The sequence below is a fragment of the Hyaena hyaena genome, unplaced genomic scaffold (assembly GCF_003009895.1).
Source record: "Hyaena hyaena isolate Hyena2069 unplaced genomic scaffold, ASM300989v1 scaffold_1680, whole genome shotgun sequence".
Classification (NCBI taxonomy): domain Eukaryota; kingdom Metazoa; phylum Chordata; class Mammalia; order Carnivora; family Hyaenidae; genus Hyaena; species Hyaena hyaena.
The window spans coordinates 97,858-111,977 of NW_024082314.1; the positions used below are offsets into that span (position 1 = coordinate 97,858).

The window sequence follows — 14,120 nt, forward strand, 5'->3', positions numbered from 1 at the left end:
AGTGGGGCAAAGTGCATAAATGCTTTTCAGATGCAAGGATCAGACATAGTGATGTAAGAATATGATCCAATGAAGGAAATTCAAGTTGCTCAGAGAATAATGTGTGTTTCAGAATATTAGAGTACACTGGTGGGTCTCGAGTGTCGTTGCAGATTGAGTCTTCTCCCCAACAGGGTATGGGGAAGAGCTGAGGAAGGAGCTGAATCTGCATCTGACTCTAAAAAGACCAGTAGGAGCTACTGCACGCAGAGGAGACTGGTGTAGGCTGTAATTACAGACATCAAGTCCAGTCAGGAAGAGCCGTACAATTAAGTAAAAGAGGGTGCTCCAAAAGAGTAGTGGAAGTGATGAGGGACAGCCTGGCCACTGAGGAAGGAAGGAGAGAGGGAGAAAGAGCATAAAAACCTCCCAGCTATCTTGCTTAGAAAACCGCCTAGGAGTGCCATCACAGAGAAAGGACACAGCAGGAGGAATTTGATGGTATAAATAATAAATTCATCTTTGGGGCATATTCAATTTGAGATTTCTTTGAGACCTGTATTTTCAGTAGGCAGTTGTATACATGCATCTAGAGGCAACAAAAGAAACATGATTGATATAAGATGTGAGTATCAATGGCACACGGGTGACAGCTGAAATCAGAGACAGATAAGACATCATCCAGAGTAACACATCCTTTAGGGTGTAGGTGTTAAACTTTGTTGAGTCACAGACACATTTGAGACTCTAATAAAAGCCAGAGACATTTTTGGGAGGAAAATGTCACTCGACATTTTGTGCACAATTTCAGGTCATTCTTGGGCCCATGACGCAGGGTAAGAGGACTATCCAGGGAGCTATGAGGGAAACGAGATGAGACGGTGTCATGAAAGCAGAGGGAGAGGAGTTTCAGGGAAGAACTGATCAACAGCACCGAGCACCACAGAGAGGCCAGAGAAGATGGGAATTGCAAGTATCTGTGGACATGGCCCACAGGAGTACCTGGGCCCCCAAGCAAGCCACTTAAGTGGAATCATGAAAAGTGGGTTGAAGAGGTAGTGGAGCGGCTGTACAAGAATCGTTGAAGATTATTTGCTGTGATGGGAAGAATGGAGGCAGAGCCACAGCATACGGAAGAGGCAGAGTTAAGTGTCTGGAGGATGGGGGGGAGGAAGCTGAATACATGAGAAAGGCATCTAGGGATGTCTGTGTGGAGTGCAATCCGGAGCTTAGAAGAAGGCAGTTGTTCAGGTGGAGAAAAGTAATATATGCTCAACTAAACCAGGAGGGGAGGAAGTAAACTAAACCTCCCCCATAGTGGACCAAAAACTGAGGAACAATTAAGGGGTCAGACCCGAGTTTTAAAAAGCAACTCAGCTCCTGGCTTCCTTCCTCTCCTTATTCTGGGTGAGGTATTTGACTTCTCTAACCTCTTTCGTTCATCTGCAAAATATAACTAATAAGCTCTAGTTTGCTAGGTTGAGGAAAGAGTAAATGCTAGAATATATGGAAAACTCTTGGTGCAGGCTCTTAGAGTGCTACTTAACAGATACAGCAACTAACATTATTCGTGGTGTTATTTTCTCTGAGAGTAAAAAGGAAAAGTTGTAAAAGTAAAAGGCAGGGATTGAGAAGAAAGGTTATGTGACCGAGGACTTTAAGAAGTTAAAGTTTAAGCACCCTTTTCCAAAAGGCTGCTAAGTCCTTAAACTTCGTTTAAACTAAGTTAAACTAAGTTTAAGGACTTAGCAGCCTTTTGGAAAAGTTGCTAGGGAGAAAGGGAAAATGCGCCCACAAGAGTAACAAGGTATTGAAGCTTGATGCCAGACGGGAGATCAGGATTCAGTGGTGTCACCAGACCATTTGGTTCTGGACTGTGACACTGAGGTGGTCAGATCACATGAGTGTAGATACAGAGAAGGTAAATACCTGGGGTTGAGGATATAAGATACCAAATGTTTCTTGTTAAACAAAGAAAAATCAAAGTCACATAAATAGCTGAGTAACTGAAAACTAACACTAATGTGCAAGTAAAAAGAAACATACTTTTAGTATATTAGTTTTCTTTTGAAATCTAATTACAGGAAGAAATGATGTCATTTCCAAAGCCAAAAACAAAAGATGCATGCACGTAGTTTTTCAAAACTAATGAATATTTTAATTTAAATCTCATACATTTATCTTTCCAGGCAATACGTTTGGTCTCTAAAATATTAAGAAGACATCACCTCTAAGATTTTACTCTATTAGTTATCACAAAAGAAGACGTGACGTTCACTGCTAAAATATGTTAAATGACAGACGATGGCAATAATAAATTTTGTTAAAACTTTTAAACACTGTGCTCCAGAAATCCATCTGCTGCCCTGTAACTGTTAACATTACAATTAAATTAAATGTGGTCTTGTTTTATGGTCAGAATGTAAACGTTGACATTAAGGGAGGAGCAAGACAATTATTATCACAGTACAGAATCATAAGGAATACACAATTGATGATTAGAGACACAGGTTGGACATAATTTAAGAAAAAAGTAAACTGTTCATAGTATCTGGAGATGAAAATTTTCTTTAAAAGTAATTATCAACAAGAATGATGTGATCCAAGCTCTTAAATTCCACATATGTCAAAATTTTTTAAGAGATGACTGCAGCTGAGATAAACTAGATCTATCCATCTACATGCAGAAATATTAGGTCACTAATATTACTGCAAGTACCCTTTACGTTTGTGATGTAGTAAAATGCATAGGTAGCAACATTATCATAATCTAAAATTCTGTTCCAAGCCCTGAAATGCAAAGTTATAATGTGCAGGAGAGACATTTTGTGCATTTAACAAAAAAGAGAAAAACATATAAATGTGACTATTATTCTGGAAAATTCAGTTCAACATTTATTGAATCTTACTGTTTACAAGGCACAGCAACGGGTCTCTGCAAGGCAGAAGATATAATGGTTTCTTTTTAAGTCTTTTCACAATTGTTAAAATTAAAAAGGATAGAGGAAAAGCATTCAGCAGCTTGACTGAATTTTAGGGGGTGTTCAGAGGCTTTGCTCCAGCATGCTGTGGAAGCCACATGTGTCATGGTGAACAGAAGAATTAATAAGAACAGAACAGGAATATCTACTGTGTATTCCTTTGGTTATTTTTTAAGCGAATCTGCTTAGGAAAGGACAATAGAAAACTTACAACAAACAAAATTAGTCTGAAAGGGAGAGGGTAAAAACCTCTACTAAAATGTTGGAGAAGCTAACAACTCAGTTCGCTAGAAGTGGTATGTTTATACTGAAATTATGCAAATGACTAAAAATATATGTTGGAATCTAGATGTATTTGGAAATGTCAGTTTACTAAATTGTCCTCCATGTTTAGAGTCTTTCATCAGAATTAACTCAAATTAGGAAAGAGTTGAGATCAATTGATCTATCTCCGTGATTACCGGGAGGCTGTAATCAATACTGGTATCAAAGCAGACAGTGAGTTGCAAAGATTACTGAGATTTTTCACTTACTGGAATTAATTCTCAGAGCAGCCTACTGCTTTACAAGAATCTGCCTGTACCTAAAATGGCACTGTGGCCCAATCAAGGATAATTACAAAGGACTTTCAAAAAAATAATAAGTAATAAATAAAACTGCTAACAATATGTTTAATTTCTCCTCCCTGAACACTGAAAGAGAAGAAAGCAGCAGAAAGCTCATTGTTTTTAGAAATGGAAGCACATCATCCTGCATTACCCAATGGAAGAAATGACAAAGAAGAATGAGTACATGGTGATGTTTACTTGTCAACACACTGAATTCAGAATGATGATTTTCTAAAAGATCAGGAAAAAAATATCATACACTTATTCACCTCTTTCCAAAACTAGATACAGATTTATTTTTAAAATTCTTTCCAACAATCTTCCTATTTACACTGTGTTGGCTCTGAGAAAATTTAATGTTATCCCTAAAGAAGGGTACTACTGTCATCCTAGTTGACCACAGAGAGCAGGTCACCCTAGAATAGAGACTGTCTGGCACAGGAAAGCCACAGTTCCTCTCGCTTCCAGGGCTATTGCTGTCCTCTTAGCCATCCTGGGGAACAGAAGAGTGCAGCACATACCCCATAGAAACCTGGTGTAGCCCACAGAAGCGAAGTCTTCATGACCCAAGACGGAAGCAAGAAACAAACCGCTCTGGAGATGACCCCTATTTATCTCCGATTTTTTTTTTCTTTTCCTTTTTCTTTACTCTGGACTACACTTGCATAAGAGTTGTGTGGGTAAGAGATAGTGCAAAAAAACAACCTTAAAATGACCTAAGCTGAGATGGGTATCTTGAAAGCTCTTCTTATCATCTAAAAACGTTCTTGACTCTTACGTAAATACTTTTTTATTACTAAAATGAAATACAATTTAAAAATTCAATTTCCTTCAAAGCCATACATAAACATATTCATTTGCTGAAGCCAATGTAATGCAGTATGTAAGCACATGGGTCACAAGTGAGACAACTTCTATTTGAAGCTTGATTTCTCCAGAATCCTTGTCTCAGTTTCTTTCTCTGATGAATGGGGATGATTATAATACCTATCACCTCACAGTGAAGTAACAAGGGGTAAAGAAGTTATTAGGTGCAAAGTGGGTAGTATAGTGACTGACACCTTAAAAGAATTCAATCAAGTGAGCCACTTGTATTATTTAAAAAAAAAATTCACTGCTCCCTTTCAATTGCTTTGAAGACAAAAAACCAACTGAGTATAAATACAAGAGCAGAGACAATCCCCAAATGTTAGTTCTAAACATTCATCTCATCAGTGGGTTAAAGCTCAGATCAAGATCCTTATTCTAAGAATAAGGTCCATAAAGGTCCTTCTTTACTACTAGTTTGCTTAACTATAGAATTAATATTCCCTGGTCTGCATCTTGACTTCCAGAATCAGCAAATTATGCCATAACCTAAGAGGGGAGAAAGAAGAAAGAAACAATGAATTTCATTGTAGAGGAACCTACAATGTATGTATTAGGAATGTATTAGGAACCTACTAATTGTATGCTTAGTACCTAACAGTTCCTGGTCCATTATATATTCTCAGTAAAGATTTGTTGAATAAATGAATTAAGAGAAGAAAAAGTCCTTAAGATCTCTGCTACACTGAGGTTGTATCTGATAGAAAAGTCAACAAATCCAGTAAATAAATACAGTCTATATAATAAGCACTTAGATAAAATAATTTTGCCTTTGTTTTCTTTCTCAATTTTGGATATCTAAAGGATTTACTTATATATAAGCTTCATAAGAACAGGGAAATATAACATCCAAGTCAAAACAACAGATCAATCATTCTAGGGCTTGCCTCTGATGATGATATTAAGGACTATTTTCAGAAAAATGTATTTATCTTATCCATATCTTTCATGACTGGCCATGTTGTTTGCAACCCTATCTAATCAGAACATTTCCTAATTCATAGGCCTTTACCAAGAGCAACTGGAATTTCTGAGTAGAGCAGAGAAGTGTGGGGGCTTGCAACTGTATATAGTCCCTCTTTCAGGTTAAACAAGTACATCTCTGCAGATTTTTCCAGAGTGTGAGCTCAGATCCAAAAAGGAATGTTAAGAAAGTGGGCCAGTTGAACATTTACAAAGTTTCCATTGTATGGAAGACTCACAATCTGGTGCAAGATACATAAGGAAATGTGCTAAGATTTCCTCTCCTTTTAGTCTTTAAAGAACACGCAGTTTTTCATATAGGCTCTCTCAAAGATAGACAAATGCATTATGCCAGATCAGTGAAGCACCTAACTTCTCTCTAAGAAGCAATCAGTGGTTCAACTTTTAATGTGTTGGAATCATATGAAAATTACTGGGGCGCCTGGGTGGCTTAGTCGGTTAAGCGTCCGACTTTCACTTAGGTCATGATCTCGCGGTTCGTGGGTTCGAGGCCCGCGTCAGGCTCTGTGCTGACTGTCAGCTCAGAGCCTGCAGCATGTTTCAGTCTGTGACTCCCTCTCTCTCTGACCCTCCTCTGCTCACGCTGTCTCTCTCTCTCTCTCTCTCCTAGAAATAAATAAAACATTAAAAAAAAAAAAGAAAATTACTATTATGTATACACATCAATGTGATCTTTGCAAATAAGAGAAAAATAATTTCATTGATATTGACTCTAGATTATATTTTGCAATTACATATGAACCTGGGTAGTGCTCTAAAAATTCAAGACATTTCCAGTAAAATAACACTATCTTATAAAACCCAAAGTACTGAAAAGCAGAAATTTAACTTCTCCCATCTGATTTTTCAGTTCCATACTGAAAATAGACAAAATACATTTTAATATTTATATTTAGTTGACACTTAACAATTTATATATATGTCATTGAGTTTGGTTCAAAATTGTTTTTCATGTAATCTTACTGAATTCCTAGCTATATGCTTCTCTAAGGAAAACAAATACAGAAAGACAAAAAGACAGAAAGAGAAAAGGAAGAAAGGAAAGGAAGGAAAGAAGAGAGGGAAGGAGAGAGGGAAAAGAGCGCTTATTTGGTGATTTCATTTAAGAGGGCTTTCCTAAAAGACGTTAGCTATGTTTAATAACAACATTAATAACAGCCATAACTTGGGTGTTTATCAAATTCCAGTGTCCTCCATGACAAAAATATTATATAAAGTATTGCTATTTCATTAGCAACTCATAAAAGTGTATTATTCATAGGTTTCAGCTCAGGAATTTAAAGCAATTTGTTCAGATTATACACCCAATAAATTATGATCCCAGATTTGATTACCCCCAAAGCCCAGGCCCTATCAATTCTATTACAGCAGCTATTTATCTCTAGACAAAAGTCTTCATATTACAAATGTAACCCACAGATAAGGACGTATAATATAGATGTACACATTTTGGAATGCTACATAGCAAGTTAGTAGCAGATATGGTACTAAAAGCATCATATTCTGATTCCCAGCCCAGTTCTCTTTCCAATAAAATAAACCAGGAGTATAACAATATCAAAGTACTTTGCAAGGAAGGAAGGTAATAAAGTCAAGATGACTTTGAAGGTCAAAATTTTCCCCTAAGTTGACTATATTTTCACATATAAAAAGTTGCTTAATTAAGTCAAGATGACTTTGAAGGTCAAAATTTCCCCCCAAGTTGACTATATTTCCAACATAAAAAGTTGCACAGTAAAGACAAGCTCTCCTTCATGGTTAAGTTTGTATGTTTCTCCCCTTCAAGACTAACCATTCTCCTATTCTTCCTCCTCCTATTCCTTCTCACACCCACTTCGTCTACATGCACCCACAGCTACAAAATAGCTTTCTGAATCAAGCCACATTTGAACCAGGGTCTTTAAGGCAAGCCTGTAAGGCTCTACCTCAAGTCCCCCACAACCCCTCTTCTTCTTCTACATTATTTCCCACTTCCCTTCTGCTCTGTTCCTCTCCCCACGTTTCTCTTAATGAACTGCAGCGCCCAATGTGCTCTGTCCTTGAACCCTTTCTTCAGAGTTGGGATCCCAGTGTCCATCTGTCAACTGCAAGCTGGTCTTCCAATTCTCACCTGCCTCTGAGTCCTTGTCCCTACTCTTTTCACTGAACTGTTCACTAATCACTCTTGGATCTCTCTCTTTATTCTTCACCCACTACTGACTGCCTACATCAGAAGCTGCTACAGCCACTCTACAAAGAACATCATCTTTTCCCTTAGCCAGACAGTTGCTGGTTCAGTTACCCATGGAGTTCCCCTTCCTCTCCACGGTAAGAATCTTCCTTCTAATCACAACCAGTCCCTGCTTCCTCACCCCATCCTTTTATACAGGACCAGTCATGCCTGGATGAGTGTAACAGGAACAAACAGGTCCATTACTTGATGAACATAATAAATGCTTTCCTCCCAGAGGAGAGAATGGCAATCTTTCTTAAACTGGTGCTGATTCTAGCATTTTGGAAGGCTTTGCTGAATCCATCACTGAGCTCCCTAAAGATAGAAGAAGTAAAATTCTCTGACAGCATCACGCAGAAAATTGGATACAATCTCACAGCATGAGAAAACACACTGCTGAGTGGGTATAATGGTAAATAATAATGGGACGATCTAAAGTGAGGAGCCAATGAGTCATAGGAAGACACAGTAAATGTTGCAGACAAATTAAGTAGCACATGGCTCATTTTAGGAGGGCTCAGGGAAAAGACCAAAATGTTGGATGGAATTAAGATATGAGAAATGTGTTTGCTCAAAGCTTGAATCTAAATTTGTTCAAAACTTTAATTCAACAGAACAGACTATTAGAAATTGTGAAAATCTTGAGCTGCTATTAAAAAGTTAAATTAAAAATTCTTAAATTTAATTTTTAATTAAATTAAAAATTCTTGAACATCAATTTCAAAAAATTCACCTAAGTTCCTACAAAATATTAAAAAATAATTTTTAAGTTTATGTATTTTAAAAGAGAAAAGCAAAAGGGAGTGGGCAGAGGGGGGGGGGGGGGAGAGAGAGAATCCCAGGCAGGTTCCATGTTGTTGTCAGTGCTGACCCCTCCATGGGCTTGATCCCATGAACTGTGAGATCATGACCTGAGCTAAAACCAAGAGCCAGACACTTAACCAACTGAGCCATCCAGGGGCCCCTTAAAAATAATTCTTATTCTCATAATAAAATAAGAGAATCTCATAATAAAAGTGACAACAATAATTGAAGCACATAAAATAAGAAGTGACTTTAAATTCACATTCTGGGGGCTCCTGGGTGGCTCAGTCGGTTACGCGTCTGACTTTCGCTCAGGTCATGATCTCATGGTTAGTCGGTTCAAGCCCCACATAGGGCTCTGTGCTGCCAGCTCAGAGCCTGGAGCCTGCTTTGGATTCTGTGTGTGTGTCTCTCTCTCTGCCCCTCTTCTTCTCATGCTCTCTCTCTCTCTCTCTTTAAAAAAAAAAAACAAAAAACTTCAAAAATAAATAAACATTAAATTCACATTCTGTATTTAATAGAGCATGAGGCTATGCACTAGAAATCCATTTTTCTTTTGTAATAAATATAACTTAGTTTTCAAAGGCTTGGTTAGTAACAGATAATTTAAAAGCTCTAGTATATCTGCTTTAAATCTCCAAATTTTATAGTTACCATCATTTTTAAAAGCCCACCACTGAGGAGATATTATAACACGATTACAATTAAAAAGCTACAAGAAATTATTCTTAATACCTTAACAGAAAAAAACTTAAACTAGGCCATTTAAAGGGAAGAACACAATAGAATCTATTGAATAACTTAGAATTTAAATGGAAAACTTATTGGAAAATAAATCTCTAATCTGAAACAAATTGGTTAATAAGCCCTAAATCACTTGGATAATGCTATTTAAGATAAATAACATTTGGGACACAGGGAGACTTCTTAAATTCAGGATGAGTCAATTTTGTTAATTGCAGGTGGATAATCTGCCTCAGGGAGGTGTCCTGTGCTACAATTCAAATCCTATACCCTTCCAGACAGGGAAAATCCTCCAAATCCCTAACAAGATTGGCAAAAATAATGGCTGCAACAGAAGAGTATATAAATTCTACTTTTATCTCCAGCCATGATGAATCAACCACGAAAAACAATGGGATGATTAGTGACTATCTTACAATGTTATCTTTGACTAGATAGCTAAGCCCTGACCAGAGCAGGTTCACTCCACAGGGATGGCAGTAAGGGCAAGAGGAGACAGAGGGGACTGTGAGGAATGGATGTACGAGCTACACGTTAGATACATATTGTTTCTCTCATGCTTTAATATATTCCGCTATTTTTACACATTATGTGGAAAACATGGTATCTTCCTTTAGAAGTTAAGGATGTCATCGAGTTTCCCATGAGAAAACACGTCCCTTACCTGGCATCATGTCCAATATTCTCCCTGGTTCTATCCTTTCTTCCAAAACCATTCTCAACTCCACTAAAGTATCGCATGCCTTCCAGCCTTCCCATCTTTCCCCACTATCTGTCCATTTGATTGATTTGAAAAATCAGATACATGAAAAAAAATATGAAAGTGAATAAGGGTAATCAGGGGTGAGTGTGGAATCTGAAAGCATCCATTTTAGTGGACCCGCTAATTTTAAGGGCTACTTCGATATTATGGGCAGATAAAACTTCCATGCAAATAACATTTCACTCTCTTCTTCAACCCAGCTACACTCTTAAACCAAAAGGATACATGACTTTCATTGCTTTTCATTTGATGTTGAGGGAAGGAAGTAGACTTGTCATTTGAACAGAAGATGCATCTTCTCTCAGAGCACTTGAACTTCCAAGAGCCCAAGACAGCATGCTCAGCCCAGAGGACCTTGTTCCTCCATCTACATGTTCTTCCTTCTCTAGACACATGACTCTCTCAGAGTTATGTTTTTAATGAAAGATAATATGGGGCACCTGGGTGGTTCAGTCGGTTAAGCATCCGACTTTGGCTCAGGTCATGATTTCACAGTTCATGGGTTCAAGCCCCACGTCGGGCTCTGTGCTGACAACTCAAGAGCCTGGAACCTGTTTCAGATTCTGTGTCTGCCTCTCCCCTGCTCACACTCTGTCTCTCTCTGTCTCGCTCTCAAAAATAAATAAAGATTTTTAAAAAAATTTTAAATACAATATATTTTCTCCAACAAGACAGTGGGTTACAACAAAATGTATTTTTCCCAATCCAGTGTTTACCTGGAATGGAGTAATTGCTCAGGTGAGAACCAATGAGTGTATTACTGGGTGTTTTAATTAACTAATCAAAAATATCATTCCCTAACAAGCTAATTACATTTCATTTTACTCTCCTAGTTTTTATTAATCTCTCCTATTTGATTTCCTTCTCTCATCTCTTTCCTCTTTGCTCTTTATCTTAACCCAGGCTCTTTGCTACACTCAAGCTCTACATTTCATTACCCATTTAATACTAACACATGCCTGCCTAGTTAAATTTAATTTTTTAAATCTTTCACTCCTCAAACAATAAGTCAACATTTTATCGCTTTTCTTAATATTTATTTACCTGAGAAGACTGCTTAGTAAGGTCAAAAGGTGAATCAAAGAGTAGTTACATAAACTTTACAACACTGAATGATTTCTAACTTGGTCAGTAAGATAGATATAATATCAACCCTTTCAATAAACTTGCCTAAATTACAAAATACCCTATAGATAAAGCAAAGCAGATGGTTAGAATGGCTTCACATCGCCTGAACAGGTTTCATAGGGTTTGTCTCATTTATGCTACCCTATCCTCAGCAGGAGCTAGAAAAAACCCAAAGCCCATCTCATCTTTTCTGATTATGTAAGATCATCATGACTCAACTGCCAGCAAATACTCCCAACATTTGCATAATCATTACTCTAGACATCTTCACCCCTTGGCCTAGTTGTGTTTTTGTTGGTCTTGTCTTATGGGAATTGTCAAATCAGCTGAACAAGAACCACATTTCACACCATATTCTATTTACCACATGCCCCAAACAATAACGTATCACCTTTTTAACATGTTTCAGGACTAACATAGAAATAATTTTCTACTGGGAAAAATTTTATGTAATTTAAGAGTCTTCTGAAATTAAAGTTATATTTTCCGTTTATGGAGAAAATAACACCAGATAAAAATAACCAGTAAAAGGACCAATTTAAAAATATGAGTGCAAGTTCTATAAAAATCTCTATTCTGTTATGCTAAAGTAAAACTTCTCTGTTTTAATTGCTTTTGTTTTCTCTCAAAGAATATTAAAGGCACCTCTGAGGTAGCATTGTATTTGTTAGTGATTTCTTTTTCAGTAAAAAGAGTGATTCAGTGACCTTCCAAGAATTTTCCTGGGCCTAAGTCACTAGACTCAAAAATGATATAACAATTATATATACTTAATAAAATATCTGCATTTGCCTTACAGATTACTTCTAACTGACATATTAAACAGATCATAAACATATTTGAATCACAAGGTTACAAATCCTACAAAGATATGAAAACAAATTAAACATGAAAGAAATGTTAAAAAAAAAAAAAAGGTAGTTGATATGCAAAAGTCTCCAAACTGGCATTCAGTAATAAATTAATAAGTGAGAATTCATAGATCTCTTATTAACCTGAAAAGAACACACTAAACATAAAGTTCAATTTTATATAGATAAGGTGAGAATGATGCCTTGAACATTTGAAGTATTTGGATGTCAAAGATGAATAATTTTGGAAAGTTTTGACACATTTATTTTATGAGGTTGAGATTCTTAAGAGAATATTGAAGATATCAACTTCCAAATTTCCCAAACCTTTTGATATTGTGGTTGGCTCAGCAATTTTCTCAGTATTCTTCCCAAATCGTTTGATGCTTATGAACAGTTGAGTGAATACAAATAATCAAGATTGGGCGAGGGGAGGAAGAAGGAAGACAGTGAGAAGGAAGATTTAGGAAAAATATCTGAAGTTAGTTTCCTGTCTTATTTGGAACAGGAGAAAATAGGATCATCCCATGCAATTGATCTGAAAATGAAACATGATCCCAGTGACTGAAAGTGAAGGTAGAATACATAATTCTGAGATACCATCTTCTCTTAATCTTTATACACTTTCTTTTTTACAGACCCAATTTTGTAGTAAAAATTATTATTAAATTCTTAATCAGGAGAAATGCATTTATTAAGCATTTGGTATAAAGAATGTTGCTACATGTAGTCCCTAGCCCAAAGGAGGAAATTATCTTTTTGAAAATGTTTAATTCTTAAATATAAGAATTAATATCATAACCAAACAGAAAACAAAACATTTGCTTTTTTAAGTCTCCTCCTTTCATTTTGTGAATATTTTGTAGCATGGCATATGATAGCTAACATATAAATGATTCTTTACAAACATGTCGAAACTATTTGTTAGAAGAAAAAACTCAGTAAGATGTTTAAATGCACTTCTGGTCTACAACCACATATTTATCAATACCAAACTACCAAAATAAAATCTGAAGAGTTAACATTTCATTGTCTGGATTAACAAATACTTACACTATTGGCTTTTCCAGGCGACTTCCCTGAGAACCAACAATCTCCCCCAATGTACAAAACACTTGTCCCAGAAAGTCCTAAAATAGATAAAAGGATTAAAGCTCATAAATTCTCAGGCTGTCTTTACACTACATATTTTGTACATCATATCGTATTGGTTTCATTGCAGAAATACTGAATTCCCCAACTCCCAATAGTAAATAAAATGAGCTCAATACACATGAATTTTAGCATGTGATTTTCTTGCAAGTTGGCAAAGCCTTTTGTCTTTTTATCACAGCTGGCTTGTTATTGCAAGTAAGCAAGACACTGCTTTTACTTTCTTTTCCTTCTTGAAATTACAACAGTTGAAAAAAGTTCCAGGATTTGAATTCACAATTGGCTTTTGGAGGTCTCTGAAACTAGTAAACTTTGGGCTAAGGAGGCAGACAGTGAAAACACAGAGCAGAGGTGGTTAGAGATACCACAGGCTATGTGAGGTGGTGACCGGAGCGGGGAATGAGGGGGTCCCAAGCCACATGGCCAGATGTCTATTCTACTATTGCCATTCATTACGTGGGACTGGGAAATTAATTAAGCTCTCCAGTTTCGTCACTGCTAACATGTACTATACTTGTTCCCCTCACAGAGTTGTTTTGAGGATGAACAACTTATTGCGTGAGTTAATATTAGTATATGTTACGTACCTAAAACTGGGTTAAGTGTAATAGATTATAAAGTTGATTAATATACAAACTAGATGTATCTTACTTCAAGTACAATCTTATACTTATTTTCAAGACTCAGAATAACCTTGCACGATGAAAGATGTTATTAATCTTTGTTTCACATATAAAGAAAATCCCAATATATTTAGGACATTGATTTTTTTCATATTCTAAGCAGTCAGAAATAGCAGAGTAACCCAGATGTTCTGATTCCAGATCATTATGCTGCCTAAGAATTTAAATATCATAAACACAATGTAATTCCACATGCCAATAAAATAAGAGTTCCAACATCATCTGGCTATGCTGCATCAAGAAATACGGAAGTATTTCAGAGAAAGACTCACTCTCTAGTTTAGCCTGTATAGGAGTTCAATCTGTCCTAAAAGAGAGGGTGGAAGATCTCCCTAAATTGTACAAAGATCTGGCCCATGGGAAG

At 36.6% G+C, this 14,120-nt stretch overlaps 1 protein-coding gene across 1 annotated transcript in view; it reads right to left on the reverse strand.

The window, feature by feature from the left end:
* Positions 1-14,120, reverse strand: part of CPNE8 (copine 8) — a 195,608-nt gene that overhangs the window by 93,780 nt on the left and 87,708 nt on the right. Inside the window, exon 6 of the mRNA XM_039224596.1 lies at positions 12,975-13,051. Within this exon, the coding sequence (XP_039080527.1) occupies positions 12,975-13,051 (77 nt within the window). The remainder of the gene's footprint in view (positions 1-12,974; positions 13,052-14,120) is intronic.